This window comes from Equus asinus, chromosome 22 (assembly GCF_041296235.1).
Source record: "Equus asinus isolate D_3611 breed Donkey chromosome 22, EquAss-T2T_v2, whole genome shotgun sequence".
Taxonomy (NCBI): domain Eukaryota; kingdom Metazoa; phylum Chordata; class Mammalia; order Perissodactyla; family Equidae; genus Equus; species Equus asinus.
In genome coordinates, this window is record NC_091811.1 from 59,495,993 (window position 1) to 59,515,589 (window position 19,597).

The 19,597-nt window shown below is 50.2% G+C and overlaps 1 protein-coding gene across 1 annotated transcript; it reads right to left on the minus strand.

Moving 5' to 3' along the window:
• Positions 1 to 675: 675 nt before the first annotated feature.
• AVIL (advillin) lies at positions 676 to 18,942 on the minus strand. Its single transcript, XM_044755496.2, has 20 exons — positions 18,840 to 18,942; positions 16,587 to 16,671; positions 15,223 to 15,297; positions 14,297 to 14,493; positions 12,504 to 12,612; positions 12,302 to 12,412; positions 11,796 to 11,998; positions 11,253 to 11,331; positions 11,033 to 11,131; positions 10,212 to 10,365; positions 10,009 to 10,109; positions 9,383 to 9,520; positions 9,120 to 9,278; positions 7,946 to 8,125; positions 6,365 to 6,510; positions 6,113 to 6,257; positions 4,444 to 4,632; positions 3,753 to 3,821; positions 2,741 to 2,857; positions 676 to 1,273 (listed from the first exon to the last, which is right to left on the minus strand). Exons 2-20 carry the CDS (start codon positions 16,650 to 16,652, stop codon positions 1,160 to 1,162), a joined length of 2,451 nt encoding a protein of 816 aa, XP_044611431.2. The 5' UTR covers positions 16,653 to 16,671; positions 18,840 to 18,942; the 3' UTR covers positions 676 to 1,159.
• Positions 18,943 to 19,597: the final 655 nt, after the last annotated feature.

Sequence of the window (19,597 nt, forward strand, 5' to 3'; positions counted from 1 at the left end):
TTTTCCTTGTTTGTGTAATGCTGGGTTTAGCTTTTTTGTGTCTTGCTTGTGACAAGTTTTAGAAAACAACTGGTGGGCCTAACTGAGGTGACTGACAGTGTCCAGGAGAACAGGTGCCAGCAGCGTGCTGCTTTGCTATTGAGCGTGCGTTTGTCACAGTGACCATCAGATGTCTGTCTCATTCCGTCTTACTCCTTCTCTGACACAGAATTCTCCTGTTCTGCTTCCGCTTTGCGATGCTTTGGACTACAGCTGCTATCCTGGAACTTCCCCAGTTACATTACTTGTGCCACATGGATTCCTTTGGAATTATTGACTCAACCTTAGAGTTGTCTGGAAAATGTGGTTCATTTGTTGATGTCTAGCGTGCTTTGAAGGCCCTCTGCAGTGCAGTATGCACTAGTTCTGGCCTCATTACTGAAATTAATAACAGATGGCCCTATTTCTCTTTTGGATAATGGGGTGTGGATGGTTGGGGACTGAGGTTTCCTGGACAGCCGTAAGGCAGATTTTGGCATTCTTGTGCCAGAAACAGGAATTACAGTGTCCAGTTATGCAGAGAGCTCACTGCACAGCGCCTCTTTACTTCCCCAGTGCTGACACATTCCTCCCAACATAACACAAAATAATTACCATAACGGAAGCCCAAAGCACTGAAACGAACTCCTCTCGTTTGCTCATACAGGTATCTGTATTTGAAAAGTTAAAAACCTCTGGCACATACAGATGTGGGCATTTGGATTTTGACTTTAGGGTACATATATGAATAACTTCAATGATGTGTGAGTTAAATAGGTTTTGGGAATACCGATCTTAAAATCTAAAACAACTTAGGTCTTTGCCCCAATATTAAACACTTTAAACTTTTTTTTGTTCTCTTAGTTTTGACTTCTCAAGATTCATGCAGTTTTAGTGTTTTTTGCTGAGGCTTTAGCCAGAAGGCCTCAAAGATCAAGAAGTAGGTGGTTAACATTTTAGGTGTATAACAACTAAGGAAGGCAGGGATGAGAAAATGGAGAACATGCTGTGGTTTGCAGACCATACTGTATCTAAATTAAGTAGCTAGATGTTAGGCAAAAACTGGTAGATAAATTCTTTCCTTATATTGGCACTATCTGCTCTCGTCTGTGGTCTTTCAATAGGCATATGCTTTCTTATCTTAGAAAAGCCCCTTTTCTTTCTTCATTTGGAGCTGTTTCCAGCCAGGCAGAGCAGCAAATTGCCCTCTTGTGATGCCAAACACAGAAACAAAGTCCTGTTCAGAGAGGTAGTTCTAGGAGAGAAAACAAAGTTTCTAGTTAGAAGGAAGCCATGGCACCCGTCAATGCCAACAGTGGTGGGAAGAGTGGAGCCAAGAGAGAGTTCTAGGTGGGTCCTAGAATGGGGAAGTAGGGTGAGTTTTTCAGAAAGTAAAGTAGACTTAAATTATTCATTGTAGGGTTCTTCAGGTTGTGGAGTCCCATCTTGGCCTGTGGAAGGACTGACGAGATTCACTTTTCTCACGGTCCCACCTGGCACCAGTTTCTTGCCAGAAGGACAAGAAATGAGTTATATATTGTGAATGAATTCTAGACATTAGCTTTTGGCTGAATGGAGAACTGAATCAAGTGACGGTCTTCCTTGCTTTAAGCCCTTATCTGCTGTTTTTATCCAGGCATGTTCAAATGCAAGATCAGGTGGATCTTGTTGAGAGCATAAAATTCTAACATTTAATTGTTGATGCTTAATGAATATTTTCTATCCAAGTGAAATTATTATGATATGGCCTCTGTTTTCAAGAAAGTTGTAGTCCAGAAACTTAAGAGTTGGTTAGATAAAACACTGTGGAGAATCCAGAGATCCTTCCCAAATCAAATCCTTCAAGGGGAAAACTCATTCATTCATTCAATATGAATATGTTAATTCATTCAGCCAAAACTTAAGGAGTGCCTACTATCTGCCAGGCACTGTTTAAGGTGCTGAAAAGCTGAGAATATCGTGGTGAACAAGACAAGACAGACAAGGTCCTTGCTCTTAAGGATATCACTAGAGGGGGAGATAGGCAATGAACAGCATAAAGGGCCTGGAGGGGCTGAGGGAGACAGTGTCAGGTATGGTGGTCAAGGGAGGCCTTCCTTGGGAGGTGACATTGAAGCTGAGACCTCAGTAATGAGAAGGAGCTGGCTCTGATGATCTAGAAGGAGAGTGATTTTTCAGGCAGGAGCAATAGCAAGTGTAAGGCTCAAAGGCTGTAGTGAGCGTATTTGAGGACAGAAGAGCAGCCACTGGCTACAGGGTGGTGAGTGAAGAGGATAGTGGTAGGTGAGATGGAATCAGAGAGGTGGGCAGGGCAGATTGTGGAGGGCCTTGGAGCCCTGGGAAGGACTTTGGACTGCTTTCTACGTGCAGTGGAAAGCCAGTCGAGGGGTTTTAGATGGAACAGTGTCCTTTGTTTTAAAAGCCCGTTGGCTGTTATGTGGGGAACAGACTGTAGGGACAGGGGTATAGTCCATGATGGCTGGACCAGACTGGCAGCAGAGAGATGGAGAGGAGTGGACAGAGACTAGCAGATGGATTGATGTGGGAGGTGAGAAAAAAGAATCAAGAGGGAGCCCTAGGTTTTTGACTTGAGCTACCGGGTGGCTCAAATGTCTGTGGACTGCTTGCAATGAGCCAGAACTGTCCTAGGCTATCTACGGAGACGATGCTTTACTCAAGGAGAGCTCCACTGATGTCAGACACAGTTCCTTCAGCCACTCACCTCCTTTTTGGCAGGGTTCACATCCTCAGGCAGCTCCTGATTCTGATTTTTCAACAGAACTTCTATAGGGTAATATTTTGGCTCAGAATTCAGGGAGAAGGTTGCGTTCCTCATGTCCTAGGTAAGATAAGGTAAGAATGTAGACGCAGGGTAAAGGCCTGCAATCTGCACATTTGAAGTTCTCTGTGTATGATATTTAACATTTTGGTTTATACCACTTCACCCTTTGTAATCATCTTTTAGGACAGTGGTCCACAAACCTGGCTGCATGTCCGAATCATCTGGGAATCTAAAATATTCATATTCTGGGGTCTTTCTTGGGAAAGCTGATTCAGCTATATGGTAAATCCCATATAGCTAGTTTGGCATAAATGCTGTGCTTAAATCTCCTTTAAATCTTGTGAGCACATCTCTTCTCTGGGCACTTTTACTTAGGATCTACATTTCCAGCCTTTAAATGACTTCAAATTGAAGTCCTATTTTTGTTAAATACATTTTAGAGATGCTACATCGCCATTTGCTTTGGAATCCTGAGTTTGCAGAGCACGAAGGCAAGGCTGCCGCGTGGTTGGACACCCGGTGCCATGCACGTGTCCTTACGTTAAAGAGCTGTTGGACGCTCTCAGCCGCTAAAATCATGGTAACGGCCTGAGTCTCTGTGGATCCACTGTCAGAAACTGATAAACGGATCATTTGGGTTGTTATTTCTGAAAAATACTGCCAGTCAATTTAGTCTGCCCTGAATGACAGAGTTGAATAATAAAACTAGTTTTTGTTATTATTTTTTAAACAGCAAGTCTCTTCTAAATTCTGGAAGGCAGTAAAATAAGGAACTTGGCTCTAAAACCTGCTTTTCTATTGATTAGAGCAATCTTTATATCAAAGTAGACCCCTAGAGTGATCTGAGAAGGACGTGAGGGGTTTCGCCCATGTGGCGCCTGTAACATTTGCTGTTTCCCTCTGACTCTGGCTGCCCATGTGACCTGCTTCTCCAAGAGCAAAGCGAGCTCACAGCAGTGATTCTCGTGATGGCAGCGGCGTCTCCCAGCTCTTCCTTTAACTGTTCATATGATTTCCCTGCCTGGAGAGAAGAGATGGAAGACACAGGATGAGGTGCTGCTCATAGGGGAGGGGCATCTCAAGCAGTGTCTGTACTTTTGGGAAAAGCAAAAAAGCCAGAGAAGACATTTCATGGATAAACAAAAATGAAAGTTCCCCCCTTCAGGGTCCATGCAGGGTTGGAAGGTACTACAACATGACCTGCATTCGTTGCTGGCGTCCCCTCAATCCTCCATATGAGATATAAGACAGAGCAGTTGATAGGAGTCAGAAGACCTGGCTTCTTCATACTGGTTAATTGTGGCTTTAGACAAATAACTTCTCCTCTAAGCTTCCTCATCTATAACACGGGACACAGTGTCTGCCCTAGCTGTCAGGATGGTTGTACAGCTCAAAAAGATCGTATGTGTGGGTATACTTCATACACTGTTTATTACTTCCACACACTGCCTATTCCTGGGACAAGCTGTGAGTTCTCTAACTGGACTCAGTGCTGTCGTGGGTGGGAAAGAAAGAAAAGTAAACAGCAGGAGAGGGAGTCAGATACAGATTTACTCGGCCCGAGGGTACCCCACCTTCCCACCATGCTGTTAATGCTGAGCCCCCTGGCAGGACAAATGTCTTCCCATTCTCCCTGTTCTTACCCTCCAAATGTGAGAGTCCCAGGCCAAGAACCAGCCTGTGAAGATGGGAGGCTCGAAGCCCTGTTTAATGATCAGGATTGGCGTGTCGGCGTCTCGGCCGCTGGGGTGAGTGCTCAGGTACTCCTGGGCTGTGGCAAGGGCTCTCTCCTTCTCTGTGGCGTTGGCCTCAGCCCCAATCCACAAGAACACCTGTTGGGGTAGGGATTGCATATGTGTTAACGTGCCCATACCAAGGACTAAGTGCCAGATCTTATGCGCTGCCCTCAGCAATTCACAGCCTCAGCAGAGAAAGGATTTCCCAGAATCAGCTTGATTTGTGATTTTAATTGCCACATCTATGTCCCAAATCTCCATCTCGAGTCCTGAGCTCTCCCTCTGAACTTCAGCTTCCTGAATCCAGCTTCTCGCAAAACACCCGCTCTTGGTTGTCTCCAAACACCTCAAATAGAACACCCCCAAAAGTAGCTCTTCCTCTCTAAACTTGTATCTGTGTCTCCATTATTGGCGAGTGGCACCCACCCAGTCACCTAGGGCAGTAACCTGGGAGTCATCCTAGACATCCCCATGTCTACTGGGTCACAAGGCTGGCCACCTTACCTCCTATGCATCTGTCAAATCTGACACCAGCGCTTCACCCCTCCTCCACTGCTCCTGTGCGGACCCGCAGCAGCTCTCGCTATGACAATAGTCTCCTGACTGCCCTCCCAGTGTACACTTTTCATTTTTCTCACGCCCATCCCTCCATCCCTCCTCTCCTACAGTTGCTGGAGTGATCTGTCTAAAGCGCAGTCTGATCATGTCACTCACCTGCCTAAATTTCAGTAGTTTTCAAGGATAAATTTCAAACCTCTTGACATGGTAGGTCAGGCGCATGCCTACTTCTTCAACTTCATCTCTAGCTCCTTGGCTCTCCTTACGCAATAATGCTATGTCTTGCAGTGCCCCGTGTCCTATAATATTTCATGCCTCACTTTCACATTAGTGCTGTCTCCTTTGCCCGGAGTGCCCCCTTTACCTGAGTAATGCCTACCCCTCCTTTGAGATTCAGCCTGGGAACCATCTCCTCCAGGAGGTCTTCTCTGAGCCCCTAAACTGTGTTGAGTGCCCCTAATTTGTGCTCCCATGGCACCTTGTATATACCTCCATCATGATAAAATGATGTTTCTATGTCCAGTGCCTACGTCGGCCTGTAAACTCTGACTGCAGGCCCTTCACCTTGGTGACAACACACCTAGCAGTGACTAGCATGGAGGAGGAGGAGGTGCCGAGTGTATATGCTGAGCCAAACTGAAGAAAATGGGGTGTGGAGGAGGTTGCCTTGAAGATAGCCCTTCCACACCCCTTTGTTCCCTATCAGGCCCATGTCTCTGGGTGTGGAGCCTGCTGCTATCCATCCTGAGAGAAAGAGGTGTATGGTGAGAGGAGGGCCTGGTTTTCCCAAAGCAAGGTGGGAAAATTCCCAGGATGGTGCGTTTTAAACAACATTATTTTCTCTCCAACCCTAGTGAAAAGCAGGCTCTTCCTTTGGTCACAACTGACGAACACCTGATTGACTAGAGATGGTCCAGAGCTACCCCGGCGTTATTCTGGGGTGGAGGTACTACACAAAAAATAGCCTAGACTATGGGGATCTTTGTCATTTGTTCCAAGCTCCCTGGCTATGTCTTACCTGGTCCCAGGTATCCAGGAGCATCACATCACCGGGGTTCAGGTCATCCTGGGTGAAGTCTGTGATCTCAGTGACAATGAACTGGCCAGTCTTATTGGAGCATTCAAAGAGACGGGACTGGACATCTAGGATTTCCTGCTGTAGTCTGCAATAGAGTTCATTTAGAGGAACTGAGCTGCTTAGAAATCCTGTGCAGTTCACAGGCGTGGGAGGCAGGGGGCGCCCGGAGGAGGGGATGCTGTGATCCCGTACCTTTTGTCATTGGCATAGGGAGTTTTCCCTCCCAGCAGGTCCCAGAACTCAGCAGGCTCCTGGCCCTCGGCCACAGTGTTCTCAGTGCCGTCACAGAGAAGCCCAGCCAGCTCCTTCGCCACCGCCCGCTCGTCCCCACTCGACCCCTGAGAGTGGGTGAGGAGAGCACAGATGTTAGTCACACACGGGCACAGTGATGTGGGAAAGAAAGCTTCTGAGACTAATAGCTCAGTGTAGCCGGGATCAGCTACCAAGCCACAGTACCTCAGGACGAGCAGATGCATAAGTTTGTTCTAGTGCTGGGAAGTGGGGGAGACACGGTGTGGTGGCAAAGGACAGGACTAGACTCTGAAACCCACAGCGGATGCTGACAAGAGTCACCTTTGTTTTGGCTTCAGTTGGAATTTTAGCACCTACTGTTGATTTTTTTTTTAAGAAGAAAAACTTAAATTCATTTTTAAAATTACGTAAAGGATAATTCATTCTTTTTGTCACACAGTTCTATGAGTCTTGACAAATGCATGGAATCATGTCACCACCACCACAACAAAGATATAGAATAGTTGCCTCAACCCACCGACAGATTCCCCTGGGCTGCCCCTTTGTGGTTAAGCCCTCCCGAGTCCCTAACCTTTGGCAACCACTGGTCTGTTCTCCATCACGATAGTTTTGCCTTTTCCAGAATGTCATAAGTGGCATCATACACTCTGTAGCCTTTGAGTCTGCCTTCTGTCACATAGCATAATGCATTTGAGATTCACCCTTGTTGTTGTGAGTGTCTGTTCCTTTGTGTTGCTGAGTAGTATTCCACTGTATGGATGTACCACTGTTTCTCCTTTCTCCAGTTGAGTTGCTTCCAGCTTTTGGAGATTGTGAATAAAGGTGCTATAAACATTCGTGTACAGGTTTTTGTGTGAAGATAGTTTTTTATTTCACTTGAGTAAATACCCAGGGGTGGGACTGCTGGATCATATGGTAAGTGTATGTTTTATAAGAAACTGTCAAATTGTTTTCCAAAGGTCATATTTGCATTCCCACCAGCAATGTGTGAAAGTTCCTGTTGCTCTGCATCCTTGTCTACACTTGATATTATCAATTTTTTTTAAGCCATTCTAATAGGTGTGTAGTGGTACCTCATTGTGGTTTTCATTTGCATTTCCCTAATGATTAATGATGTTGAGCATCTTTTCCTGTTCCATTCTCTTTTGTAAAACAATTTTAGTTTTAGTGCTTTTTAATGCAGATGCAATCTGAATTGACAAAGATCACATTTTTAGTGTTTTTGTTCAGATATGATTTACAATCTGCCAAACTGGTGTGGAAAGATCAGCTTATCCTGCCTCTGTCCATGCAGAAGCATATAGAGTGTCTCCTGGGTTTGAGCGGTGCTGTCGGTGAATTTCTAATTGGAGGCCTAATTGTGGGGAATGCTGGCAGTCCTTTTGTAGAGCCTTTGGAGGAAGGCTCCTCTTTTTGAGGACTGCTCCAGCCTGCTCTCCAGTTCCTTTGCCTTTGCTGAGGGGGGCAGGCACAGGGCTGGCTCCCCGGGGCTGGTGTGACCACTGGGCCCAGACATCCTACCTTGCCAAACCACAGGTAGTGCTCTGCCTGGGTCCGCAGCAGAAAGACATCATTGGAGTTTAGGGAGGAGGTGAAGGCTGGAACCTCCACTGCTTTGGCGTTAGATTTGTCATTTCCTTGAATCTGGAAGAGCCTCACTGGAGGATCAGGTTCGGCATTTCCCTTCCTGGAAGTCCCGCCCTAGAGGGAAGGAGGAAAGCAGAGTGTGGTTCTAAGGAGCACCATGTGAGCAGAGACTGGGCTAGCCCTCGTGGAGAACGTGGATGTATTTGATACCATCTTTGCCCCTGAAGAGCTTCTAGGCTAGCTGGGAGAGGTTGGGGTGAGCTGGGGTTACAGTACCAATAATATTCTCTTTCATTCTGAGACCTTTATTATATGCCACGCTCTATTACCTACATCATTTCATTGATCCTCTTTTTTTAAATTTTAAAAACTTTTCCTTTTTCTCCCAAAGCCCCCTGATACACAGTTGTATATTTTTAGTTGTGGGTCCTTCTAGTTGTGGCATCTGGGACGCCGCCTCAACATGGCTTGATGAGCAATGCCATGTCCGTGCCCAGGATCCGAACCGGTGAAACCCTGGGCAGCCAAAGCAGAACACGCAAACTTAACCACTTGGCCATGGGCCGGCCCCCTCACTGATCCTCTTGATAACTCTGTGAAGCAGGTGTTATCATCCCACGGTACAGATGGGGAGACTGAGGCTTAGAAACCTGGCTCATAAGTGATAAGACTAGGACTTAACCACAGGCTTGTGTGCTATCAAGCATGCGACATTACACATTCCTGGCAGTGCTTCAGCCAGGGCTTCATGGAAGATGTGGGACTTGAATTTGAAGGGGCACACTTGGGGGGGAGGGTGGATGGGGCCTGTTAAGGCACACGTGAGGTCTAGTGAGGAGACCCACCTGACTGAGTGGCGTGTGTAGGTTACGGAGCCCAGAGTAACTAACGCACCTGCACAGGTAACGTGGGTCAGCTTAGGAAAGACCTTGAACATTATTCAGGCAGTGGGGTTCACTTGAGTGTCTTAAAGAGACTGACCACCTTCTTGTCTATGTCTACCCTGAGCCCTGCTCCCTGCCCCTCCTCTCCTCTCCCGTAGCCCCCCGCGCACTTGTTGGTTCTGAGCGTTCCTGCTCATGGTGTGACTTTATCTGAGGGTTCTCACCTCAAAGATAACCAGCTTCCCTTTGAAGATGGCCATGAAGTGGCGGGGCTCCTTCCCCATGGCAACCCGGACCTGCACAGGGGCCCCATCAAACTGCTGGTCCAGCTCCACCGCCTGGTATGCCGAGGCTGCCAGCTCATCCTGTGAGGCGTGGCGGCCCTGCGGTGGTGAGAGGGGAGAGATAGGCCCCTGCTGCCCCCAACCCCACTCAGTGGCCAGAGGAGGCATCAAGCCCCAAAGCTGAGAGCCTACCCCAGGCCTACCTGCCAGATGTACAAGATGTAGTGTGGCTTCCCGCTCACCTCATACGTATAGAGAACCAGGTAGCAGTCTCCCCCATAAAAGAAGCCATACCACTGATGCTCCACGGGGACCAGCTCCAGGTTTTCAATTCTCCAGACCTGGCCATAGAAGGAGACACGATAACCCAGGGATGGGGGTCGTGTTTGAAGAGACAACTACCTGAAGGGAACCGGGCCGTGCTTAACAGTAAATCCAGACGGATAAGGCACTACTATCTACTCAAAGTGCCCCTCCCCCGCCGGCTCTTCCTTCCGGATGGTGAGGGCTTGGCACATTTGCATGATTTGAATCCCGAGAACTGGATCGTCCCTGGTCAGGTGCATCCCCATCACAGCCCAGACATGATTTGAATGTATCTGCCAGGCGAGTTGTTGATAGCACACGGAGTATCTGCCTTTCACTTCCCTGAGGAATTGTGGGAAACCTCTGCAGACTCGACACCTCATAGAGAATACTCCCGAGGTGCCGGAGGTGAAAAGGAAAGCAAAGCAGACAGAGAACCACCCGCCGCCTCCTCTCCAGCAGAGCAGCCAGGAGGGCGAGTGCTGCCTGCCCACCTGCCCTGGGGTGCAGTCATTGGGCTTACCTCAACTTTGCCGTTGCCATCGTCCACCATTCTTTCCTGGGCAGCGACCTCTGGTTTGGCGTGCAGCAAAGTCACATCAAATTTATCCTGGAAAACTTTAGCTGCAGAGAAGGGGTTGGGAGAAACCCCGTGAGTGAAGAGCGTCCATGCCTGCCCTTCTAGAGAGTCCCAGCAGTGAGAAGACTATCTGGGGTCAATCTTACCGATTTTACCAACGCTGAACGTTTTCCCCAGGCCAACGGTCTGTTCCTTCACTGACCACTTCTGGAACAGCTGCTTGAACATGGCTGACTCGGCGCCATCGTTGACGGTCTCCACATTGGTGCTGCTGGGATAGCCCTTCATCTTGATGAAGTTCTGCAGACACCCCCACCCCCGAAAGGCAGGTCAGTCGGAGTGCGCTGGGTTCTTTGCTTGGCTGGTGGATTCACCCCTTTGAAGCCAGTTGGTAGGATTGCTCCCTTCTGGGATTGAGTCAAATTCTAACTCACTTCTGTCTAGGGACCAGGTTACCTGCCTCAAGGAAAGGACTGAGTGGGATATTTTGGCATCTTTTCATTGGCCTGTTAGGATTGTTACTAATTGTTTTTGCAAGATCATCTAGACGGTTCTTTCAGCGCTCACGTACTCTACTGACTGTCTCATGTTCTTTCGCCCGTTGACTGCTCTGTAAGTGCATCCTGCTTGGTTCATCTGCATGTGTCTGCACGAAACCATAAGCTCCCTGAGGACAGGGCCATTAACCTTGATATGTGATGTCCCCTGCAATAGGAACAGCCACCTTTTATTGAGCAGGTGCGTGTGCCAGGTACTGTTCTGAGTGCTTTACAAATACTATTTAATCCTCACAACAACCCCAGGAGATGGTATTAAGCCTGGATTCGAATCCCAGCTTGTTTGTCTGACTTTGACGTCCATGTGTGTAACTGCGGTGTTAGATGCTCAAGTGCCTACTGTGGCTCTCTGAGCACATCAGAAGTGGTACAGAACTTTCTGGACAATACTGCACAGGTGTAGCTCCTACCAGGGCTTTAGACATGGCCGTCTGTTTCTCAACCTTTGTGGCTCCTCTTCCTTTCCACACGTAGATCTTGGTTCCACTTTGGTCCAGGATGTAGCAGTCCTGCCGCAGTCGGGGTAAAAGTGGTTACTGCTGCTCGAGGCCAGAAGGAGGCCTTTCCCCAGGGTCCGCCTCTCAAGTCTGGCCCCCAACCCCAAGCCAGGCCCACTCAAGCTCTACTTACATCATGGTTCAGTAAGTCCTGGACCAGAGGCCTCGTGGCTACCTCTGTGACTGCCAGCTGCCCAGCTGAGTCTGAGACACTGGAGAAGGGGAGAGGTGGGCCTGAGCATTCTCTTCTACAAAGCATGCTGTGGCTGATTTGAAATGTTCCTGGCTTTGTTTTAGTGTGGAGGCTCTGGGTGGAGTTGACCTTCTTAGGACAGGTGTGGCTTGCACGCAGATGGGAATGTGAGGGACTCTGCTCTCTAGATGAGACTTTTGTGCGTCTCTCCCAGACATTATCCCGCCCACATCCCTGGGCAGGTATAGACCCGAGTAAAGGCAGAGACTTCCCAAGAGACCGGGAAGAGTGGCCCCAAGAAAAGACAGTAGCTGCTTCCTTGAGTGGGGAGCACCAAGCTCCTTCTACAAAGACTAAAAAGACTTAAAAAAGACTAAAAGAAAGCTGGATGCCTGCACCCCAAATGAGGAGCCAAGCAGAAGTGCTTGGTTTTCTAGGGGACACCCTCTCCCTTCCAACCAGCAGCCAGATTTAGCTACTTACTGATACAACATGATATTTGATTTCTGCTGCTGATCTATGATCTCATCGGGGACCGCAGGCTTGATAACGGAGCGTCGGCCGAGGGTGTCCTGAAGGACCTGCATCAGCTCCGGGCTTGCCGCCTCCTTGTCTCCCTCGATCACTCCTATTTCAGCACGGCCCCCTCGCTCCCTGTCCCGAATATCCTTTGCCAGGAGCATAGCCTGTCAAAGAAGCCCAAGGAAGCTTTTAGCTCATCTGGGCCCCTGTTCCGCCTGACGGCTTCGGGAGGAGCAGCCTGGATCCCAGACATAGGAGTTATTCTGATGCTCAGGAGCCAGGGCAGAGTCTCAGACTGACACACTTGGCCGGTCTCTAAAACAGATTCTACTCAAAAGCAGGGGTCCGGCTTGAATCTCAGAGAAGAGTCAGCGAGGAAGGAAGAAGGGAAATGCCCCTGAGAGAGTGCACATCCCTGACCAGGCCTGAGGGAGAGGCGGGAGCACCAGGACTGGAAAGAGCCACACCTTCAGGCGCTCCCCACTGTTGCTCTCGGGGCCGTTCCACTGGATGATGACCTTCCCAAGGTCCAGCAAGAAGACATCACCTCGGTTAAAACTGTCCCAGCTCATTTCCACCTGCCGATGAGAGAGGCAGACATTGTTCAGGAGGAATTCTTAGGCGCCAGCTGGAGAGGGCCTGGCCCAGGACAGACTGGGCAGGACTTACCTCGGTGGCCCTAATGTGCCTCTTCCCCTTCACGTGTAGCAGCCGCTTCACGTCGTAGGTGTTGGTCTCCACGTGCTTCATCCCAGAGGCCACACCCCCCTTCTTGTAGCTAAGGGAACAGCCACTCAGTTATTTATTGAACACCTGCTGTGTGCTAGAATCTGGGGGGACAGCTGTGAATTACACAGAACCAGCCTCAGCCTAGGTGGGTGATGACAGTAAATAAGCCACCTGAATATAGATGGTATCTAACTGCTGCCACAGAAGCAGACTTGGTGACAGACTTTCTGACAGAACGTCAGGGCAGTCTTAAGATATGAAGAGGAATAGGAACCGACAACCAGAGGACTGGCGCTCTAGACAGAGGGGATGGGCAGGACAAGTCCCCACAGCACGGAAGAGCCGCTTGTGTTCTAGGAGCTGTCTGGATGTCAGTGCGTGACGGGGAGAGGGGCACAGTCGGGCAGCAGCAGAAGCCTTAACGACCCCAGGGCCTTAAGACCAACCGACTCCAGGAATCAGCTCTCCTGCACACCGTCCCCCCCCCCCCACCCGCCACGCTCACCCCAACCCAGCCTCCATCCCAGGCGTCCCGCAGACAGGCGCCCTGGAGCAGAGGCAGCGGCTTTGTCTTCGGGTTCACTGGTACTCAGTGTGGTGCCTTGTGCCCAGCAGGTCCTCAGTCAGTGGGGACTGCTGACCTGCAAGAAGCTGGCCTTGGACCAGCCTCAGAATTCTCGAGCTCATGGGAATTCCTCTTTTTGTTTTCAATCTCAAGTTCACAGTTTTGAGGTAATTTAGTTCCTTCGTTCATGGAACATTATCCCCATTGGCCGTTACAAGACCCCTTTCTTGTTTTAAGTGATTATGTATTCCCTGTTGTCTGCACACCCTACTGCCATTCTTCTCCCTAGTAGGCATCCATTCTAACAGTTTAACATCGATCTTTTTATTTCCATTCCAAAGTGTCCTATCATTTTGTGTGCATGTGTTTTTTTAAAACAGAATTGGCATTCTGGGGCCGGCCCCGTGGCCCAGTGGTTAAGTTCGCGTGCTCCGCTGCGGTGGCCCAGGGTTTCGCCGGTTCGAGTCCTGGGCACAGTCATGGCACCGCTCATCAAGCCGTGCCGAGGCGGCGTCCCAGATGCCACAACTAGAAGGACCCACAACTAAGAATGCACAACAATGTACAGGGGGCTTTGGGGAGAAAAAGGAAAAATAAAATCTTTAAAAAAAAAAGAATTGGCATTCTGTTATGTATTTCAAGTCTGTTTCTTACTGTGTTCACTAAGCACCGTGTTTGAAGATCTGTCCACATGTTAGGTGTGCATCTAACCTGTCGCCTCCAGCTGTGGCATAGTACTCCTTGGAGTTGGAGTATTTTTCCTGTCCAGTCTCCCAGTCATGGTCACTGTACATCGCCTGCAGCTTCCCACCCCCACTAACGATATTGCTGTGAATGTTCTGGTTCACGTGCCCTCATAGACCTGGGTACGTAAGAAGTCCTCTGAGTTATACACCCAGGAGTGGGATTTCCCTCAGTGGCCACTGACTTCTTCCTGCCATGCCAGTCCTCCCTGCCACCCGCAGGACACAGGGCTCCTGTTCCCCATAGCCTCGACAACACCTGGCACCACTTGCTCTCGAATCTGTGCCATTCTAATAGGCAAAGTGGGAGCTCTGCTTTGATTTGCATTTCTCTTATTACTTTCTTCACATACTTCTGGCCCTTTGGGTTTCCTCTTTAGTAAACTGCCACCGTTTATGTCCTTGCCCGGTGCATAACTACTCACATGATGCCCTGCTTGAAGTAGCCACGGAAGGTGTCGGACTCATGGTACTGGACCTCTCGGTGCTGCACGGGGCCGCCCCCCAGGTAGTCATCCAGCTGTGTAGTATAGATGGCCGCGCAGCTCTGCTCATCCTGGGAGGAGTCCTTCCCGATCCAGAAGTGGATGTCCTGGGAGAGGAGACTGCCCACTCTCCGGGTCTGGGAGGCAGCCGGAGAGATCCTGTCAGGGGCCAGCTCACCCCTCTTTGCTGCTGGCCCCTCTGGCACGGGAAGGAGGCAGCATAAAGTGGCTTGTGTCCTGTCCTTGGCAGACTCAGGGCCTCCCTCCCTCCCTGCGGTGGCCCATGTACACACCTGCTATGTGGTTCAAGCTCTGGCAGCCCAAATTCCTCCCTAGATCTGGGGCAAGTTGGCAACTTATTGTTCTCAAAATGACTGGGGACTGGTGGGGATCTGCCCACATTGGTCCGCAGCCTCACCCTGCCGCTGCTCTGCTGGCCTCACACAGCTGGCACAGTACCGGTCTGTCCATCTGCACCGCTCCTAGGATACTGTTTCCTCAACGAGAACAAGCACTTGGAGGCCAGAGACGGCCTTGTATTTATCTGGCCCTCCCTGACACCACGTCAGTCCGGGTGAATCTGGGGTCTGGGCCCAGGAGAGAGAGTGCTGCCTGTGGGCTGCTCGCTGCCGCAGAGGTTCAGCCTGAGGGCCCCACCCCCACCCTCTGATGCAAAATGAAAAACCCTGGCCTAAGAACGGCCTTTGCTAGTCAAACTGGAGGCCTGTTCTCTCTGACATTAAGGAATAATCAAGGCGGTACCAGGGCCTGATGAGCATCATCATCAGACCTCTCAGTGGAGCTCAAGAGCTGATTCCCAGGGGAGAAGCTTGTGGGAAAGGGGTGGCGGGGGGGCTGGCGCTCACCGAGAGGATGACGTAGCAGTCCCCCTCATAGAAGTTGCCATGGGCATTCAGGGGCACCAGCGCCAGCTCCATTTTCTGGAAGAACAAGGGGTGTGTAGAGGCTGCATTCCCTCCTCCCCTCCCCACCAGCCCCGCCCTCCTCCAACAAGCCTCCTTCTCCTCTCCATCATTTGGCACAGGCACCCGGGGAGATGTCCCCACCCATCTCACAGGGTGTGGCAGCCAGCCACAGGATTAGCGTGGCCACCCCTCTGGCCTCTGCAGAGCTCCACCGGCATGGCCCCGGGTCTGAATCTGGGTTCCTGTCTTCACCCCATCCTCCTCCCCACGGCCTCTTGGCTTGTCTTGCTGCACCACCTCCAGCCCTTCGCAGGGACGCTATCAAGTAAAACCCTGCCGCTGAACAGCTGCATCCGTGCCCCCAACACCAATGCCCCTGCTGACCACCCAGTACTGGCCCAGGTCTGAAAGCAGAACGCTGGGATTCTGTGGGGCTGTGGGGGGGTAAGAGCCGGTGGTGTACAAGGCTCCGTGACGAGTGTCCTGTATTTGGAGTCTGGGCCAGGGCCCTGATCTGTCACCTGTATGTATGCCTTGTCCTAGCAGAGACATTCATATGGCCTCAGATATGAAGTTTCATCACTATCTCCAAGTGAGCAAAACTGGCTGTCATACTTGCATGTATTCTATGTAAAATGTGTGTTAAATATACCACGATTTTTGAAACTCTTTTAGTACCTATTACTTTTGAAATTGACTGGGAAAGGGCTCTGGGTGCTCACAGCAGGGAGGTGGGGTGAGGAGAGGGGTCTCACACTGGCAGGCGGAGCTCCCAGGCCTGGGCAGTTCCCAGCTGCAGATTGCTGAAGCTGGGAGTCAGGCAGAGGGGCTCCAGCCCCAGCAGAGGGAATGAGCTGTGCCCAAATCTGCACAGTATCCACCCAAACCTCCCCTACCGCTTTGCAGGAGCCAGAGCCCTGAGGAAGACAAATTCCATTCTTCCGACAGAAGCAGCCAGGAGGCTCGGGGCTCCTGGGTGGGCCTGGGCGCTGCCCATCTCTCCAGGGCACTTAGTGGAAGTGCAGACTCACTGAGCAGATGGCTGGATAAAGGACAAGCTTATTTTTGCTTAGAGCCCTGCACTCCAGGGCTAGGAGCATTTCCTCCACCTGCCACCCACCTGCTTTGAACCCCCAGGAGGGGTCAAGGATAGGAACACATGCACTTTGATGTTGCCTCTCACTGTTCCGGAACCCCAGGCAGCAGACTAGGCTGGCAGGAGGGCTGTCACCCCAGCCGACTGGGCAACAGACTCCGCCCCCCAGATCCAGTGGTGAGGAGGGTGTGCCTCCAGCCCAGCTCACCTCTATTCTCCAGGTGATGATCCCAGGGTCGTTGCCCACAGCCCTGAAGGCGCTGCTCAGAGACATGGTGCTTGTCTTCCAGGAACTGAAACATCACAGAGCCAGCTAGGGTGATGCCTCTCGGAGCAGGCATCCGTCCAGCTTTTCTCCTAAGTCACTTCCCAATCTCTTGTCAGCCATCCTGCCACGTCCTTGTGGTGCATCCCTGCACTATTTCAGCAATGGGGGAAATGACTTGTTCAAGTTCACATCATAAGCCTGGATGGCCCAGGGATCTCCAGGGAAGTTCTGCTTCCCACTTGCCACTTGCCTTGTTAAGAGCTCTGGTAACAGCCACGGTTATCTACTGAAGGGGTGGTAAACATGTTAGGTCCTCCATTGATCCACTTTCTCAGTTAATTCTCATAAGCTGAGTATATTTTGTTTATCAGATGTCATAGGAAAATTGAGGTTCAGAGAGGTTAAATAATTTGCCCAAGGTCACGCACTAGAATGAAATCCATACCTGATCCTAAAGCCTGGGCTTTTAGTCACTTTGATGTGCCACTACCCTTCCTAAACTCATTTAAATTCAGCGACAAATGGAGAGCAAAGCTTATGTGGGAATAAATATTTCCAAATGGGGTTGGAAACTTCTCCCACTCGCTTTCCCTTTGACTCTTCCCAGATCCCCTGCGCGCCAGGTCCGCTCCACAGGCAACTCTTGGACTTTCTCTTTGGGCTTTTACTTTCCAGATTTTTTAAAGTAAACTATCCTAAAACTCAAGTTATCAGTCCTGCTTTTGTCACATGACTAATATATTCCCTATGCCTCACAGAAGAAAAGGGAAAGTACACGGCAGGGCCAGGCTGGGTACCGGTAGGGGAAGGTGGCATGGCCTGGTCTGCCTGTGGGCAGATGCCCTCCTCGCCCCCCCCAACTCCCACAGACCCCAAGAAGCCAGCTGAGCCGTGGCGCCCACAAGGCAGGGTGGGGAGAGGGAGGGAAGAAGCGGTGAAGAGAAGTCCATGCGGGTTTCTATTCAAGGCGTGTCTAGGGTTATCAAGCACCTACACCCGTCCATGGTCACCCAGGGGCTTTATAGAACTGCAATGCCTGCTTGGTTCTTGCTCTCAAGGAGCTTGCAATCTGACGATCATACGCCTAACTGATGGAAGCTCCTAAGAGGCAAAGGAAAAAGGAAGGGCTTGACGGATTTACATATGATAAAAACCCACCCAGAAAGGACTGGACGGAGAGTTGCTATTTGGAAGCATGTTGCACTCATTCAGAGGAGCCTGTCTGTCACTTTTTCCTTGAGCCTCCCTGGAAGAAGCCAGGGTCGGCAAATATGGGCCATTATCTAGTACGGCCTTTGGCAAAAACACAAGAAACAAGCTGCCTTTGTCTCCTGCTGTCGCAGGACTACAGCAGAGCGATGGCGCGGAGCAGCCGATGTTTGGGGATTTCATTGGATAACTTGCGCGGCCTCACCCTGTGCTGCTAAGAACTGCCGGGAAATATTTATTCAGGTTTTCTTCAGACCCTAGATTTCAGTCACTAAAGGCAAATGCCGTGACCCAACTAAGGGAAGGGGACAAGGGCCAATAAATTCCTTTCTTGGACACAGAGCAGTGTCCACCCAGTAAAAGCCACGCCGACTGGCAGTCTCAGGGCGAAAGCAGGCCCGTTTCCCAGCAGGACCTCTCCAGGCAGGAAAAGGCTCCCTGGGCCAGGCTTCCCCAAATGCAGGAGAGGACATGCTCAAAGAAGGGACTTCCTGCCATACCGGAACCCCCAGAAAATGTGCTTCCATCCATGACATCAAAGTCCCCAAGCTCAGTCTCTCCCCCTCTCCTCCCCAAGTCCTACTATTAATTCAGCACCCTTTGAGGTGACTGCAGAAACTCCTGGGGAATCCCCAGGTTCAAAGCCAGTGTTCCCTAATTCTTACCGAGATACCCTTAGGAAGAGACCCCCAAGCAGAGGAAGCTGGTTTTAACTTCTGTCTTGTCCCACACCGTCTTTCTGAGATAGGTGAAAGGGGTCTTCTCCATCTTTCCCAGCTTTTGAAGATGTGCCCTTTTCTGTTCAGTGGTCTCTAAAAACGCCCTTGACTTCTCAGCAGCAAGTTGGCAAAACTAGTCACAACTCTTAGTTCAACCCTTTAAAAGCTTCATCTAAGACGACAAAACTGGGAAATTTCAACCTCCTCTCCCTTCCCTTTCTTTCTTGTTTGGCAGAGTAGCACTCAAAAACCAAACCAGCCTTACCTTGTCTCCTCTCCCACTGGTCTTCCCACTGCGCTGGTGAGGAAGCAGCGGTGGGATGGAAGAGCCACCCCAAAGTGGGAGGCTCCAGGTCCTGCAGCCTCGGCTTAGCAATGGCTGCACAGACACTGTCTTATATTTGCTTGTGTTTGCATCTTAACCACATTTTCCTTGTCCTGGCCAATCACAGCCAACCCAGCCCTGGGCTTCACTTATTCAAATCAGAGGGAAAGCTTTATCTGTTCCTATTCAAAACAGCATAAACAAGAGGTGCAGACTTTTAAAGGCTTCTTTTAACTCCAGCTCCACGCCCCGATCTAATTGATTTTTGAAAAGTGTACAGCCCATCAATAATGCAGGAAAGAGAATGGGAGGATATGAAATTTGTCATATTGTAGAGATGAATGCATTTATGCTGATGACAGGAGGCAGGGGCTGGAGCCACCCACTGAGTGCCTGGTACATCCAGGCTGGCGAGCCCTTCCTGAGAAGCTTCTGGGCACTTTTTAGAGGGAGGGAAGTCTAAGAGAGAGGCCAGCAGTGTGTTACTAGACCAGTTTTGCTCCCTGGGGTCATACGTCAGTGCAGTCAGTATCTGAGTGCCTACTATGTGCCAAGAACCACGCTGGGCTCTGTGCTCTGGGCTCCTGGTTTGGGAGAATCAGGACAGGCACAGAGAATAAACACTCCAAGGCCCTTGGGGTTTCAGGTTCATCCCCAAATGTCAATAGGACAACAAGCATATGCTTATTAAGCACCTG

Bases quoted from the DNA above. Each gene is read 5' to 3' on its own strand.
- AVIL (XM_044755496.2), bottom strand. From the start codon at position 16,652: ATGTCTCTGAGCAGCGCCTTCAGGGCTGTGGGCAACGACCCTGGGATC. The intron at 14,494-15,222 runs GTGAGCGCCAGC...GCTGCCTCCCAG, and splicing joins ACTGCTACGTCATCCTCTCG to ACCCGGAGAGTGGGCAGTCT. The intron at 6,511-7,945 runs GTAGGATGTCTG...ACCCACTCTCAG, and splicing joins ACTACCTGTGGTTTGGCAAG to GGGTCGAGTGGGGACGAGCG.